Genomic DNA, 13,915 nt, shown 5'->3' with positions numbered 1-13,915 from the left:
GCATATGCTATGAACAAGAGATACCCATTTTTCCTTGACACATTGCTTACTTCTGATGAAACTAATCTGCGAATGTCGAATTATTATTTAAAAAGTTTCAGAAAATTTAGTAATGCATATTAAAAAACATTAGGGTACTTTTAAATAAAATGTAGATGATAAATGAGATAAAAACAAGTGCAATTTTAAAAATAAGTAAGTAATAAAATAAAAAGAAAACCAATTTTATGGCTCGTCCAGCATCGCTCAAGACACCGGAGTCAGGATGGAGTAGTCCACACGGGACCCTTGTCCCTGGAGGATGGTGGATGATTGTGGTGATGCCTTTAACATGGGAACCGTCTGCGGTGGGATCTTCCAAGCCATCAAAGGTTCCCACAATTCTCCAGTGGGAGTAAACTGCAGACTTCTGAGGGAGTTTGACAGCTATTAAAACCAAAGCAATTAACACCAGTGGGAGGGAGCTTCGCAGTCTGGGAAGGTCTCTTCTCCATGATCGACTGCACTCTGGTGCGGGTTCAAGGGAAGGAAGACCCCTGGAACTCCATCACGAGCGGCGCCTTGACAGGAGCCATCCTGGAGGCAAGAATATTTAGACGGGTCCTGTGGCCAGGGTCGGCTCCACTGCGATGGGTAGCACTCTCCTGACTTTGATGGAAGAAGCCAGTATCTTACTGACAAGGTTCGCCTCTGCACAGTTTCTCAACGGTCCGCAGTTTGCAGAAGACCTGTCCCAGTTACCTTCGACCCAGTTGCCACCCTCCCCTTTTGGTGACTAGCGGCAGTATCAGTAGGACTTCTTAGCCAGGATCCTGGGACAGGATGAGCTGTGGTTCAGGGGATTTTGGAAGATCGAGTCTGTCTGTCTTAAAAACACTGATGGGACAACTACGGCCAAACAGGCAATGAAGAGACATTCACCACTTTTCTAATTAATGAAACATGAATGGACTGTGTAAAAGATGGTTCATTTATTTATTCATACTTGGGTTGCCTTTGTGATTAAAATAAAGGTCTAAAGGTCTAATATCTTGAAAATCCAGTTTGCTAAAGTGCTTCGGAATTGAAGGACCAGAGGGCTAACAGCAGTGAGATTCAGGCTGTTGTTTCCTTGGACACTTCTCACCCAGTTGTGTGTGTCCTGTTAGTCAAACAATAGAGCAAGCTCCTGGGACTGGCTCTTTCTTTAAGACAAGTTATAGAGTTCTACTTTTCATCCTTAACTACTTAAATTCATGCTTAGTTCACTGAAGGTTCCTGCATCTCAAATTGGTGGTCAATTATGTCTGAGATGAATTGTGCTATACACAGTGATATTGTATGGATTGGAGACTATGGTGAAATACCTTGACTCTGAAAATCAAATATGCTTTGATTTTCTTGGTTTTGAGGATGGCAGATTGAATAAAAAGAACGCTTTCTACTTTTGATGCACCCGTGTCTGATCTATCCAATTCTGAGAAGGAATTTTGGAAGGAGAGGATCACTGAGGAAGCTTGGTTTTATGTGTGCTTGAAAATAAAATATATTCTGTTTTTAGTGTGTTAAAAAAAATTTAAAAAAAAGAAAAAGAAAACCAATGTTATTAGAAGGACTAAAGGGGATGGAGATACCATCCTTGTTGATCACAGTGACAGATTTTCTGTGCTAGTTACAGTTCAGTCAGTGACTACAGTGCCTAGTCTATGGTTTTATTTTAGAAAACCATCAATAAATTATACCAATGCTATCGTGCTACTGACTGACCATGTCCCTCCGCCTTTAGTTCTCCTTGAAGGTGTTATCTGCCTGCAGCTTGATGTGTTTTGATATTGCCTTTTTTATATTATTTCAATTATAAACAATCAGATTAAAGTAAGGAAGTGAGAGTTCAAAACTCAGAGCAATATGGACTCTGTTTCTGTATAGATAAACTTAAAAAAAACTCCCAGTCATTTCTCCTCATGCCTTTTCTTCTCTCACACCACCACCATACACTTCTGATGCCAGATCAGAAATCCCACAAGTCTTACCACCACACCTCTCCACCTCCCTCCTCCCTTCTCTCTCCCTCCTCCTTCTCTCTCTCTCTTTCCTTCTCTCTCTCTCTTTCTCTCTCTCTCTCTCTTTCTCTCTCTCTCCTTCTCTGGTGTTGTCACTCTCCTTTCACTGGAGCCACTTATCTATAGCCCTGCAGCAGTCTCATCACTCTAATACTTACCAGGCTGTTTCTACTTCAGAGTCTTCCCAGATACTCTTTCCCTGTCTAGATTCTAGAATATTCCCAACCCCTCTCTTCACCTAAAAAAATCTTCATTCAACTTTTCTCTGTTTAAATTTCTACCTGACTATGTCTCCTCTCTGCTATTACATGGTACCAAGAAGTTAAAAATACATTGTACAGATGCCACTAATTTTCTCCCATGTTTACATCTTGAGGAAGAATATTATATCTGCAGTACCACGTGGACTAAGTGATGAATTTTTAAAAATCTGGATTATTAGAATGAGGTGATCTATTTTATATAAACTTTGAAGGGAAAGTGTGCCGAGAGCATGACTGTAGAACTTATTTGGGCTTTATTTTTGATGTTTTTAAAATTTTTTAAATATGGAATTAGGCTCAAACCCAGTGCCTCATACATGCAAAGCAAGTACTCTACTGCTCAGTCACATCCCCAGCTCTGAGTATCATTTTAAAATATGCTGATTCCATTAGATTCTATTAAGTGCGTGCTATAGGACAGATTGCTCATGGAATAGAACTTTCAGGAATGATAAATGACACATTGCTGCTCCAGTAGTGACACATTCTGGATCCAATCCATTTCCTATATGACAACTTTCCTCAAAATTCAGTGGGGGAAACTTCCAATCTTTTCTTTTAAAAAAAAAACTGATTCAGACCAGGGAAATAATACAGTGTTATAGTACAAGTTTTATATGCTTCCCATCTAGGTATTTTGCCTCCTGAGCATCGTCAGGGATAGTGCTGGAGACCCCTGAATATCTCTGAGGTAGCCAGAAGGACTCCAAGCTTCTATAGGGTAGTCCTGGTCTCAGTCCACCACTATAAGGCCCACACAGCATCACAACTTTATCTCTGGCACTGAACTGCTGGCTGTGCAAGCTAAATTGCACAGACCCCCTTATCACCCAGACCCCCTTATCACCACTTTGGAAGTTCCCCCCAATTTTTTTTCTTTTTTTATATTTTTTGGGTCACACCTGGTGATGCACAGGGGTTACTCCTGTCTCTGTACTCAGGAGTTACTCCTGGCGGTGCTCAGGGGACCATATGGAATGCTGGGAATTGAACCCGGGTTGGCCGCGTGCAAGGCAAATGCCCTACCCGCTGTGATATCTCTCCAGCCCCTTCTCCCAAATTTTATTTCACATCACTTTCTCTTCCTACACCTCCTTCCTCTTCAAGACCACCAGTGTGTATTTTTATTTGTTTTTTATTTACCAAATTTACATATTTACCATATTTACATATGGACATTGCACACATGGGTGTAATCATCCACTTGTCTTTTTCCTTCTGACTTATGTTGTTTCACATCTTTCTCTCAAGCCCCTTCCATTATGCTGTGAATGGCAAATCTTAACTTTATTATTATTTTTTTAACTGAATAGCAATATCCCATTGTAAAAATGTACCACAGCTTTATCCAATCACCTCTCAATGGAACTTCAGTTGCTTCGTATTTTGACTATTATAAATAATTCTACAATAAACATAGAGGTGGATACAACATTCTGTACACGTGTTTTTGCATTCCTTGGCTAGATACCCCAAAATGGGATGATAATAACTCTTTCTGTAACTCCATAAGGAAGCTCCATAACCTTTCCCAAAATAGTGGCACCAAAATACATTTCCATAGAATTCTTTTTTTATAATAATGATCCTATTCTTAGTTCTATATTGGTACAAAATTGTTTTTAGATATATAATTTGTTAAAAATTGTGTCTCTACCCCACCTCACCAACCAACTTAGACTTTAAAACTTAAAGCAACTGTACCTTAGAATGTGACAGCATTTGGAAGCATGGATATTTGAAGAAGTAGTCCAGTTAAAACAAGAGTATTACAGTGCACTGGATCCAATCTGGCAGCCTACTTGAAAAGAAGAGGACATGAGAACATCCACATCCACAGGCAGAGAGGAAAGACTGTGGAAGGTGGTTGTCTGCTAGCCACAAAGAGAGCCTCTAAGAAGCCAACCTGGTCTTGGACCAGAACCATGAGAAAACACACTTCTGTTGTTCTACACAGCAGCATTTTGATACAACAGCCCTAGCAAAAATAACACAGTAAGACTCACATTCCTCTCTTAGAATGTGACCTCTGTAAAGGACAGAGACTGTTCCGAAGTTCAGCACTCAGCATCGAGTGTCAGGTCTGGTTGCAAGAAACCAGAGCAAGGACTTAACTGGGGAAGGCAGGGACATCTCAGAAAATAAGAACCCAATGGGTCACATTCTAGATAACTGAAATTGTCCTGAAATGGGTGCTTTTATTGCTGAAATGGAGTGCAGAGATTTAAAACACACACACACACACACACACACACACACACACACACACACACACAGAGCTACTCCACTTCCTCCACTGGCGGGGTACAGACAGGCATGGGCACCTTATTTTGGGAACCCCCACAATTCCCACCCAGGATCCTGGACTGATGCCTTAGAAGTAGGAATCCCAACCTCATGTTGTCTTATATCAGAGCAGAAGCTGGAGTGACTTCAAAGAAACGCCAACATCAAATCCAGTTTCAGGGCACTAGTGCTAAGAGTCTCACACTGGTGCCTCAAGGCCCAGCAAACCAGAGGCTAACCAGGCATTCATGACCACAGCTGAGTCTCTGGGAGTCCACACCAACCTTTGGATGAATGAAAAGTGTTTAGTTGCCTGATTTGAGGGCAAGAAAGCCTTAACTTTCTCAAACAACTGCTCTAAATACCAAAAGTCCTGTCACTAATACTACATTTGGAAGCCAATATTTCTGTACCTGGTTACATTGTGAATGGTAAACATTTTTTAAAAATAACAGAGCAATATCCCATTGTAAAAACAAACCACATCCTCTCTCTCTCTCCTCTCTCTCTCTCTCTTTCTCTCTCTCTCTCTCTCTCTCTCTCTCTCTCTCTCTCTCTCTCTCTCTCTCCCTCCCTCCCTCCCTCTATGAGCCTTTATAGGGAATGAGGAGGTAGTTCAAAGAAATAGAGCACATCCCTGGCATGCATACACCCCGAGTTAGACCCCCCAGCCCCTCAGAGTTCTCCAGACCCAGTGCCACACACATCACCAGGTCTGAGCACCTGTCAGGCCTGAACAGAGACCCAAGCACTATATATCTCCCCCTTTCTCCATGCAAAGCCACCAATTGTTCCATATCGCGGCCCTCACCATCAATCATCAATACTATGAATGAGTTCCCCCTCTGTCTCCTCCTGGCAAGTTTGACTGAGTTGGGTTAGAATGGGAAAGAGGCCAAAGACGGCCTAAGGGAAACATCTTGGAGGTAGATCCCATCCATTTCATTTTTTTTAGGACTCGGGAACTTAGACCGCAGGTCCCTTCTACCCAGGACCCCCACATGTCTATCTGGACCATGAACTGTAGGCATGGAGCTGTGGACTTCTCGCATGACATAGAGGCAGGGATCTAAGTCGTGCAATTTTCTAGCCAAGGAAGAAATGGAGATGTCCGTGAGGAGAATTTCCTGTGTGCAAACCTTCCCTTCCTCTTCCCCATGGATTTATAAATGGTTAATCTTCCTAAACTGGTAAGAGAAGTTGTCTGTCTCCTGTAAAGTTTGATTCCTGGAGGCAGATTTTTTTTTAAATGCAGCAAGTGTCATAATTGGAAGGGTGGAGTAACGCTGTAAACCACGACACACCTTTGTCAGGACTTGTTCGGAAGCAAAGAACGGAGAGAAACAACGGGGGGAGACTGAAAAGTGAACATTTTTGAAGGATCACTCAGCTTTAACACACCTTGACTGGGTCTGGATAAAAAAAGTGGCAAGTGCGAACATCTAAAAGAAAAACGTCAGGGGAAGTGAGGGACATTTATTCGAAGTTGTTTCCAGTTGCTTCCAAATCTCAGACTAGGTAAGTACAAAGGAAGAATTTGACCTTCCCCCTCTTCTGAAACTTTGGCTTGAAGCTTGCCTTTGGGAACTTAAATGTTTATTGGGGGGAAAAAATCAGATGAAGCTGTTTTGTTTTCAGCATTCTGAGTACAGAGATTCATTGATCATAAATGATTACTTCGGTTTATGCATTCTGCTTCGAAATGAAACTTACCTGAGGGAAAGAGAACAAAAGGCCAGTTATGGCAGCAGCCAGATTTAAAAAAGAAATACTAATTTCAGTTTGTGTTTAAAATGGTTCGTGTGATATTGCTGTATTTAGACTATGATAAGTGATCTTCCTTCCTCCTGTCTCACTCTGGCCCTCCCCCCACCCCACCCCAACTACCTCTACTTCTCTTGCTCCTCTGGATTGCAGAGAATAATTTGCAGGTGAAGTTAAAGTGGAGGTTAATGGAGGCTTCTGGAAACAGCCCCTCTGAACACTGGGCTTCCTGGTGCACAGGCAGTTTCTGACTAAGCCCACGGGCTGGACCAGCACTGTTTATCAGACTCTAAATTACTGTTAATCTAAAGTAAAGAGAAATATGATTAGTGCAGGAATTTCCTGAAGTCAAACTTGGAATAAGGCAAAAAGACAAAGAAGAAAATGTGATCTTTGGACACACTTTGACTGGGCAGTTTGAGTCAAAACAAATTGTTTGGGGGTGAGAGTTACCAGCTGAGGTGTTTTACTGGACAGTGCTGTTAAATTGAAAAATCACCTTCCATTTTTTTTCAAGTGTTGACAAAACTTCCGGTACAATAGTTCTTACTGAGTGGCCTCATTCTTGAATGGTTATGTCCATAACATATGGGGGGGGGGGGGGGGTTTAGGTTTTTGTTGGTTGGTTGGTTTTTAAAGTTGTCCATGTGGGGATCAGAACTGCTTCTTCTCCTTCTTCTCAGCCCTTCTGCTCTGGCTTCAGCTGAGGACAGATCTGATGACCAAACTAATGAGGGTGCCCTTCTGGGAATTCCAGGCAGTGAGGGCTGAGGAGGCTTGGTTTTCAGTGCTTCCCTTCACCCACAAAAACTTCATCAGTGTTTAAGGAAGGGCAGTTAAAATGAAGGGCTGTGATTCAGACTTCGAGAGAATAGGGTAGGGGTTCTGGTGAAGTGATCTGACCTTGAACTAACCTTGTTCTTTAGATTGTGCTGGATACAGAGTCCGTGTCTGCCTGAGTTGGCTCCTTTGCCATTATTAACCACAGAACTCAATAGAATGTGGTTGTAAAGTGGCCCAAATAATCCTGAAACAGAAGTCCAACATCCCCACCCATGAGTTAAGAAAATCCAGCGTGCCAAATGCCTTAAGTAGGCAAGCCACAGCTGGGGGATTGTTCAGACAAAAGCCTATAAAATCATCTGCTTTGGTTTGGCACTGGGGCACCCATTCTTGGCCCCTCTGTGTTACCAGGTCAGCAGAAAATAGATGGTTTTCTCACACTCGGTTGTGCTACATTGTGTTGTGTTGTCTGGCTTTAATTTAGGGTGATGTTAAGCCACATCCTCACAGTGTGGGCTTCTTCCTTTGTGTTCAGGGGCCACTCCTGGCAGCATTCAAAGGGAAGTCCCAGAGATCAAAATAGGGTCAGCTATTTGCAAGGCTAGTGCCTTACCTCCTGGACTGTCTCTCTGACTTCTGATCTTAAAATGTACAATTTCTTACTTTAAAGTGGACAGTGATTGGAGTTATAGAAGCAGCAAAAATGTTTTCAATTGCTGGACAGAATAAGGAACATTCGTTTTTAAATTAGAAAATAAAGGAGAGGGGATATCCATTTCATTCAAATGATGGCACAATAACTTAAAATCACATATAAGTAGACAAAGGGCTATGAATTGACTTCTTTTGGCATAAGAAAATGACACGGCCATTTTTACCACTTCCAAAGAATACCATGAATGAGACTTTTCAGACTATGGATGGAAGGGGGCATAATTTTGGAATCGAGAGTTTGAATGACCTGTTCATCCTTTGTTGTAGTGAAGTGACCCAAACGTTCGAGAAATTAAAAGTTCTGCCCTTAACCATGCCTCCATTAAAGTAGAGCTTTGGGAAGAAGAGCATGTGCTCATGAGCACCGCTGGGAGAGGCAGGTTCGGGCAGGTACCCAGCCAGGTAACACTCCTTCTCCTGAAGTTAGAAATTTCAAAACTATCAGTTTTGTGAGGCTTAGAAAGGAAGTCCTGTGGGAACTCTGTGGACCTGTGGGCTGGTCCCAGGCCAGGTTTGTGGCCTCAACCCCTTACTTCCCCTTTGGAAACTACATTATAGAATACTGTCTCTTGAGTTTGGTTTAAAGGTCTCCATCTCCCAGGGTGAGGGGGAGAGCACTATGCCTTGAGTACCCTCCCCCTGGCCCCCAACAGACCAATGACACCTGAGTATCCCTGGCCTCCCACGCATCACAGGATGTGGTCTGCACAACTAACCAAATGGATGAATAAAGTAAAGACCTGTACCTCCCCACATATTCTTACCTCTTGAATTCTCAGTTTTGTAAAATCTTTGGGAAATCAATAGAGTCCCAATCCATACATTGCAGGCTCCAGAAATCAATCTGTAGGACCATGGGACAACAGACATTGGAAGGGCTGAAAAACAAGGACCCGCTTAGGAATTCAGGTGGGCAGGATTCGTCCACATGGGCCCTGCCATCTGCCAACTTCGCAGGCTGTTTTTTTGCGCCCGCTGGAATTTGGGCTTTGTTCCTATGTGGCTGGGGAAAAAACCTCCATCTTTGGGAGCTAAGTAAAAGATTGGGGCTGGGAGATTGGGAGGAGGAATGCCTAGAAATGTCTGGTACTTTTCTGGGCACAGAAACAAGAAAACACTTGCAAAGTTTGGTGCAGGACGCTGAGAAGCTTAGCTAAGAGTGTTGTCAGCGGGCAACCCCAGACCCGTGGTCAGACCCAGCCCAGCCCATGGGATCAGCATAGCTGCTGGCTGCAGCTTTCATTATGGAACGCCAATAAGCAATCGAGTGGGGAACCAGAGTTTCCAGGGGTTGTTTGAACAGTTCCTGTCGGGACAGCATTGTCTGTCAGTTCACATGTCAGCCTTGGTGGCTCCCATGGGCAGCCAGGAACCTCGGAATGGTTCTCTTCCAAAATGTCCTCTGGCCCACTGCTAAGGACCTGCTTATGAATGAAAACAAAAAGAAAGGCGGAAGTGTGCTTCAAAGGCACAGAGGCATTTAATGCCCAAACAAAGGATCTCAAAGAGGTATCCAGCCATGTATGTGCAGGTAGGCTCGTGTGCCCCTTGGATAGGCAATAACTGGAACACAGATGGAGTCACAGTCCAGTTTGGCTCTCCTAATGAAGCTGCGCTCACTCATTAAACCTTTTATGGAGCCAATCCTCTTGGCACCAGGATACATACCTGCAGAGACCTTCTGTGGTGTCTCAGATCCAGCCAGCCCAGAGCCTTTGCTCCTTCCTTGCCTAGAGCTGCGTTTTAGAAATTCTGATGAGCAAGGAGTTGGCACCGTCCACAAGGCCCTAAAGCTAACCTTGTCTGTCCTGGTTTTGTCCCTCCCTGCAGCCAACATGCTGCCTTGCACAACCTTAGTACCAGGAGGGAGTGACTTGTATGGGCTCTAGACACTTTTGTGGTAGAGCAATAACAAATAAACTTTCCAACAGTGCATTTCACAGCCTGAAGAGATAGTACCATGTTAAGGAGCTTGCCTTGCCTAGGGCTGGTGAGGACTTGATCTCCTGCAGTGCATGATGGTCCCTTGAGCACTGCCAGGAGTATCCGGGAACACAGAGTAAGCTCTGAGCATAGAGCACCCAAAATGAAACAAAATTACATTATTATAATTAATTACAATATATACATATTGTTTGCACTGTGTTAATTTTTCCTGGTTAAAAAAAATCGCTTTTGAGTATTCCTTAAAATAGGATGCATCTAGATATTATGTCCGTTGCTCCTGTTGTGAAAGTAGCCCTTTGAAGACACCATACAGGGGGAAAGACTGAAAGAAGAGATCTTTAAGTAAGGCACATTGTGAGTGAAAGTATATTGCGGCAGAATCTTTTTTGAAAGCCCCCTTAAAATAAGCCAGGACAAGCAAATTTTCGTTTCTTTCAGTCCCTTCTTTTTTTGCTGAGAGTCACAGCAAAAAACAAATAAACAAACAAACAAAACAAAACAACAACCAAAAAACACAGAACAGCTGGGAAGGAAATGCTTGCTGTACTCTGTGAGTTTAAGTCTCAAAGTCCACCCCCACGGCATCAGGACCCCTGGGGTCTGCCCTGAACTTCCAGTTGTTGGTTTGTCCTCAGCAGACAAGAGCTCAGTGATTTTCCTTCCTGGAAGTAGAGAGCAAATAAATAAATAAATAAACCAAACATGACACAGAAATACAAGCTTCTTGCATATTTCAGTAGATTTTACACTGATTTTCTTCATATGTTCCTACTACTTTGTCTGCAAATACTCCTGCTAGGACTGGTTGCTGAAAAAAAGAAAGTTTTATATTACTAAAAGGGTCAAGTTCCTTGCAAGTCTGGCACCTGATTTATCCTCATGAGATCCACCAGAGATCATTTTCACATCTGAACTCCTTCTTTTCTGCTTTTTGGGTCACACCTGGTGATGCACAGGGGTTACTCCTGGCTCTGCACTCAGGAATTACTCCTGGGGGTTCTCAGGGGACCATATGGGATGCTGGGAATCGAACTCGGGTCGGTTGCGTGCAAGGCAAATGCCCTACCCACTGTACTATCACTTCAGTCCACATCCGAACTTTTAAAAATGACTATTTCCTAGAACTCCTGTTAGGACACCGCACAGTACGGGATGCATTACCGTAAATTTGCTGGAAGCTCTAAGTGCTCTGACAGGCCTCCTTTAGTTCTCCTTCATTTCTTTCTTGCTTTGGCAAAGAACAAGGATTTTTATAGTCAGGAGCCTGGTACCAGCTCTTCTGTGTAAGCCCTTTAGCGCTGAGCAGAGGGCGGTCTGATCAATTCTATCTGGGAAATTAAGAACCCAGCACAAAGGAATAGCATCCAAAATACAGCTATTCAGTTACTCTCAGTTAAATAGCTCCTTTAAAAAGCCACTTATATGCACCTGAAAGAACTATGCTTTGAATTCTAGGAATCACTTTATTTGCGGTTCTCAGATTGTATAAGGGACCTCAATAAAAGTGAAGGTAGAGGTATGGCCCTTCATGGTTTCTGGCATTTTTCCTGCAGGTGGCTATGGTATGGACGTGAACAGGAAAAACAAACGAGAAGGCACTGAAGTCACCGAGAGACGTAAGCGTTACACATGCCTCAGTATAGAAGTAAAAGGTCTTGGGAGGGGGCTCGAGAGCTTGCTCTATATATGAGGCCCTGGGTTCCATCCTGGCACTGAAGAAAAAGAAGAAAGGGAAAAATAAACAAGAGATACTTGTAAATAAAGTGTGTTCTCCTCTTCTTTTAAGAGGAAAATTGTTCTTTTTATAAATTGTTTGTATAATCCACATTTGGGAGGGGAGTGGAGCCAAGGATCAAATCCAGGGCCTCAAACATGTTGTAAAGCATGAGCTCTCTAACTGAAATACCCATAATTTGCATTTTTAATGGTTGCATGATACTTTGTTGGATGAATTTGTCATATCTTGTTGAACCATTTCCTTATTTAAAGATACAGGACAACCAAAACATCTAAGAATAATAGCCCCGTCCTTGCAGAGGAGAGTTGAAATAACAGTAGTGTCATCGTTTTGTAACCTACACTGGAAATGGGGCCAAAAAGATACATTTCTTTGGCGAAACTTTCCAAATGATAAATTCAGAGATATTTAAATTGTCCCCTTGGCAACCCTAACTTACCTGTGATGATCATTAATCTCCAAAATAAAGTGCTGGCTCTACCAAGTTGGGACTTTAGGTTAAGAAATAATTTCTTTTAATGTACCAAGGAATCCCAAAGGTCCAGCCAATGAAAGGTTGAGGAAAAGCTCAAGGACTGTTATACAAGTCAAGCTGTCACATTCTAAAAAAAAAAAAAAAAAAAGCCCTTTCCTGTTTTGAAATGCTTTGAAAGCTCTTTCTGCTGCTTTCATAACCCTGTGTTCCTGCCAGGACAACCAAACTGTGTAGGAAAAGGCAGCGGGAAGGAAGGATGGACCGGGTGTGGGGCAGAGCACTAAGACTGGTGTGGGGTAGGGGTGGAGGGACAAAACCATCAGCAGCCCCTCAGCTTCCAGGGTAAAAACAGCATCCTCCAGCGACTTCAGCTTGATCGAAGCTTCTTTGCACCTAATCCAGTGGGCTGCCATGGTAGAAGTGACAACATGAAATTGAGCCCACCATGGTCTGGGGCATCTACCCACCTCTCCAAGGGGTTGAGGACTGAGGAATGCAAGAGCCCTTTCCTCTGGCCAATGTTTAACAAAGTTGGAAACTCTGATGACGTCTAGACGCACCATCCCTTGTGTTCTAGAAATACTTCCTACTAGGGGGATGGGGGTTGGGGTAAAGAACCAGGCCTTCAACTCTGACTCCTGCTTTGCCTAATCCTGATCAAGCGCCCAATGTGACTTGCCCAACCACACTTTCTCACACTCAGGGATGGCCCTAAGGATTTGACAGTGAACTGTGGAGTCCTTCCAAGACCCCCCCTCCCCAATTCATAAAGTCCACAGTAATAATAATAGTCCGAATCTTTTAGAAGGAGCCATGCAGGAAAAAAAAAAAACGGCAGCTCGAGGCCTGTGAGAATGACTCAGGGTCCTGCCCCGCCTCCAACGGCAAGTCGGGGCCTGGCCTGACTCTGACTGCTAAAATGAGAGACAGCGCTGCCTAGACTATTTATTTTTCAAATCAGTGGGTAACTACTTTCGATTCTCCAAATATATAAGTGTATTTTCCAGAAACACGAAGGCCCAATGTTCTCATACATATTTTCTGGTGCAGTAGGTAAGGGCTTACTTGACATTTAGCACAACTCTGTGAAAATCTAGGTTGAACTGACTCTAGGAGCTAAGTCTGAGTGTGACATGCTGAGTCTAAACGTTGGTCAAAATACAGCATTCTGGAGTCTGACCTGAGATCTCATCTTTCCTTGGTCTTTTCTAGTTATCACAGAAACAGTAACCACAAGACTAACATCCTTACCACCAAGTAAGTGACTTTCTCCTCACGAGCCCTGAGCTGTCACCTTTTCCACTGTGCTCCCTCTCGAGCTGAGCAAATCCCAACCTTCTGAAATCCCTTTCACAATCATGGTCATAGGAATTGATAAACTGCAAAATCCTAAAAGCAGTACTCCCTCCCCATTTTTCCTGCCTGCTCCCTCAATCCCCCACCCTGACTCCTGAAACCACCCACCTGCTTTCTGTCTCTCTAGGACATCAGAAATTGTGCCCAGCCTGGGTCTGGGGTATGGGGAGGGAACCATTGGTTGGGCCCTTGTTTGTTTGTTTGTTTGATTTTTGGGGGTATTTTTTTTCTTTTTGGGTCACACCTGGCAATGCTTAGGGGTTATTCCTGGCTCTGCTCTCAGGAATTACCCCTGGCGGTGCTTGGGGGACCTTATAGGATGCTGGGGATCGAACCCAGGTCGGCCACATGCAAGGCAAACGCCCTGCCTGCTGTGCTATCTATTTCTCCAGCCCCTAATTTTTATGTTTTTAATTGAGTGACGGACGGTGAGATATACAATTACAAAGCTGTTCATGATTGGGTTTCATCATACAATGATCCAACACCCCTCCCTCCCCCAGCGTCCATTTTCCACCACCAATATCCCTAGTTTCCTTCCCCCCCC

At 43.5% G+C, this 13,915-nt stretch overlaps 1 protein-coding gene and 1 pseudogene across 1 annotated transcript in view; both read left to right on the top strand.

Annotated features, from left to right (window-relative positions):
• Positions 1-265: 265 nt before the first annotated feature.
• LOC130029881 (mitochondrial import inner membrane translocase subunit Tim17-A-like) lies at positions 266-794 on the top strand (annotated as a pseudogene).
• A 10,569-nt stretch (positions 795-11,363) lies between these two features.
• The window catches only part of COL17A1 (collagen type XVII alpha 1 chain), a 41,067-nt gene continuing 38,515 nt past the window's right edge, over positions 11,364-13,915 (top strand). Inside the window, exons 1-2 of the mRNA XM_056120622.1 lie at positions 11,364-11,415; positions 13,225-13,269. Coding sequence (XP_055976597.1) covers positions 11,364-11,415; positions 13,225-13,269 — 97 coding nt within the window. The remainder of the gene's footprint in view (positions 11,416-13,224; positions 13,270-13,915) is intronic.

This window comes from Sorex fumeus, unplaced genomic scaffold (assembly GCF_029834395.1).
Source record: "Sorex fumeus unplaced genomic scaffold, SorFum_2.1 ptg000043l, whole genome shotgun sequence".
Classification (NCBI taxonomy): domain Eukaryota; kingdom Metazoa; phylum Chordata; class Mammalia; order Eulipotyphla; family Soricidae; genus Sorex; species Sorex fumeus.
This window is presented reverse-complemented; position numbering and strand designations above follow the sequence as displayed.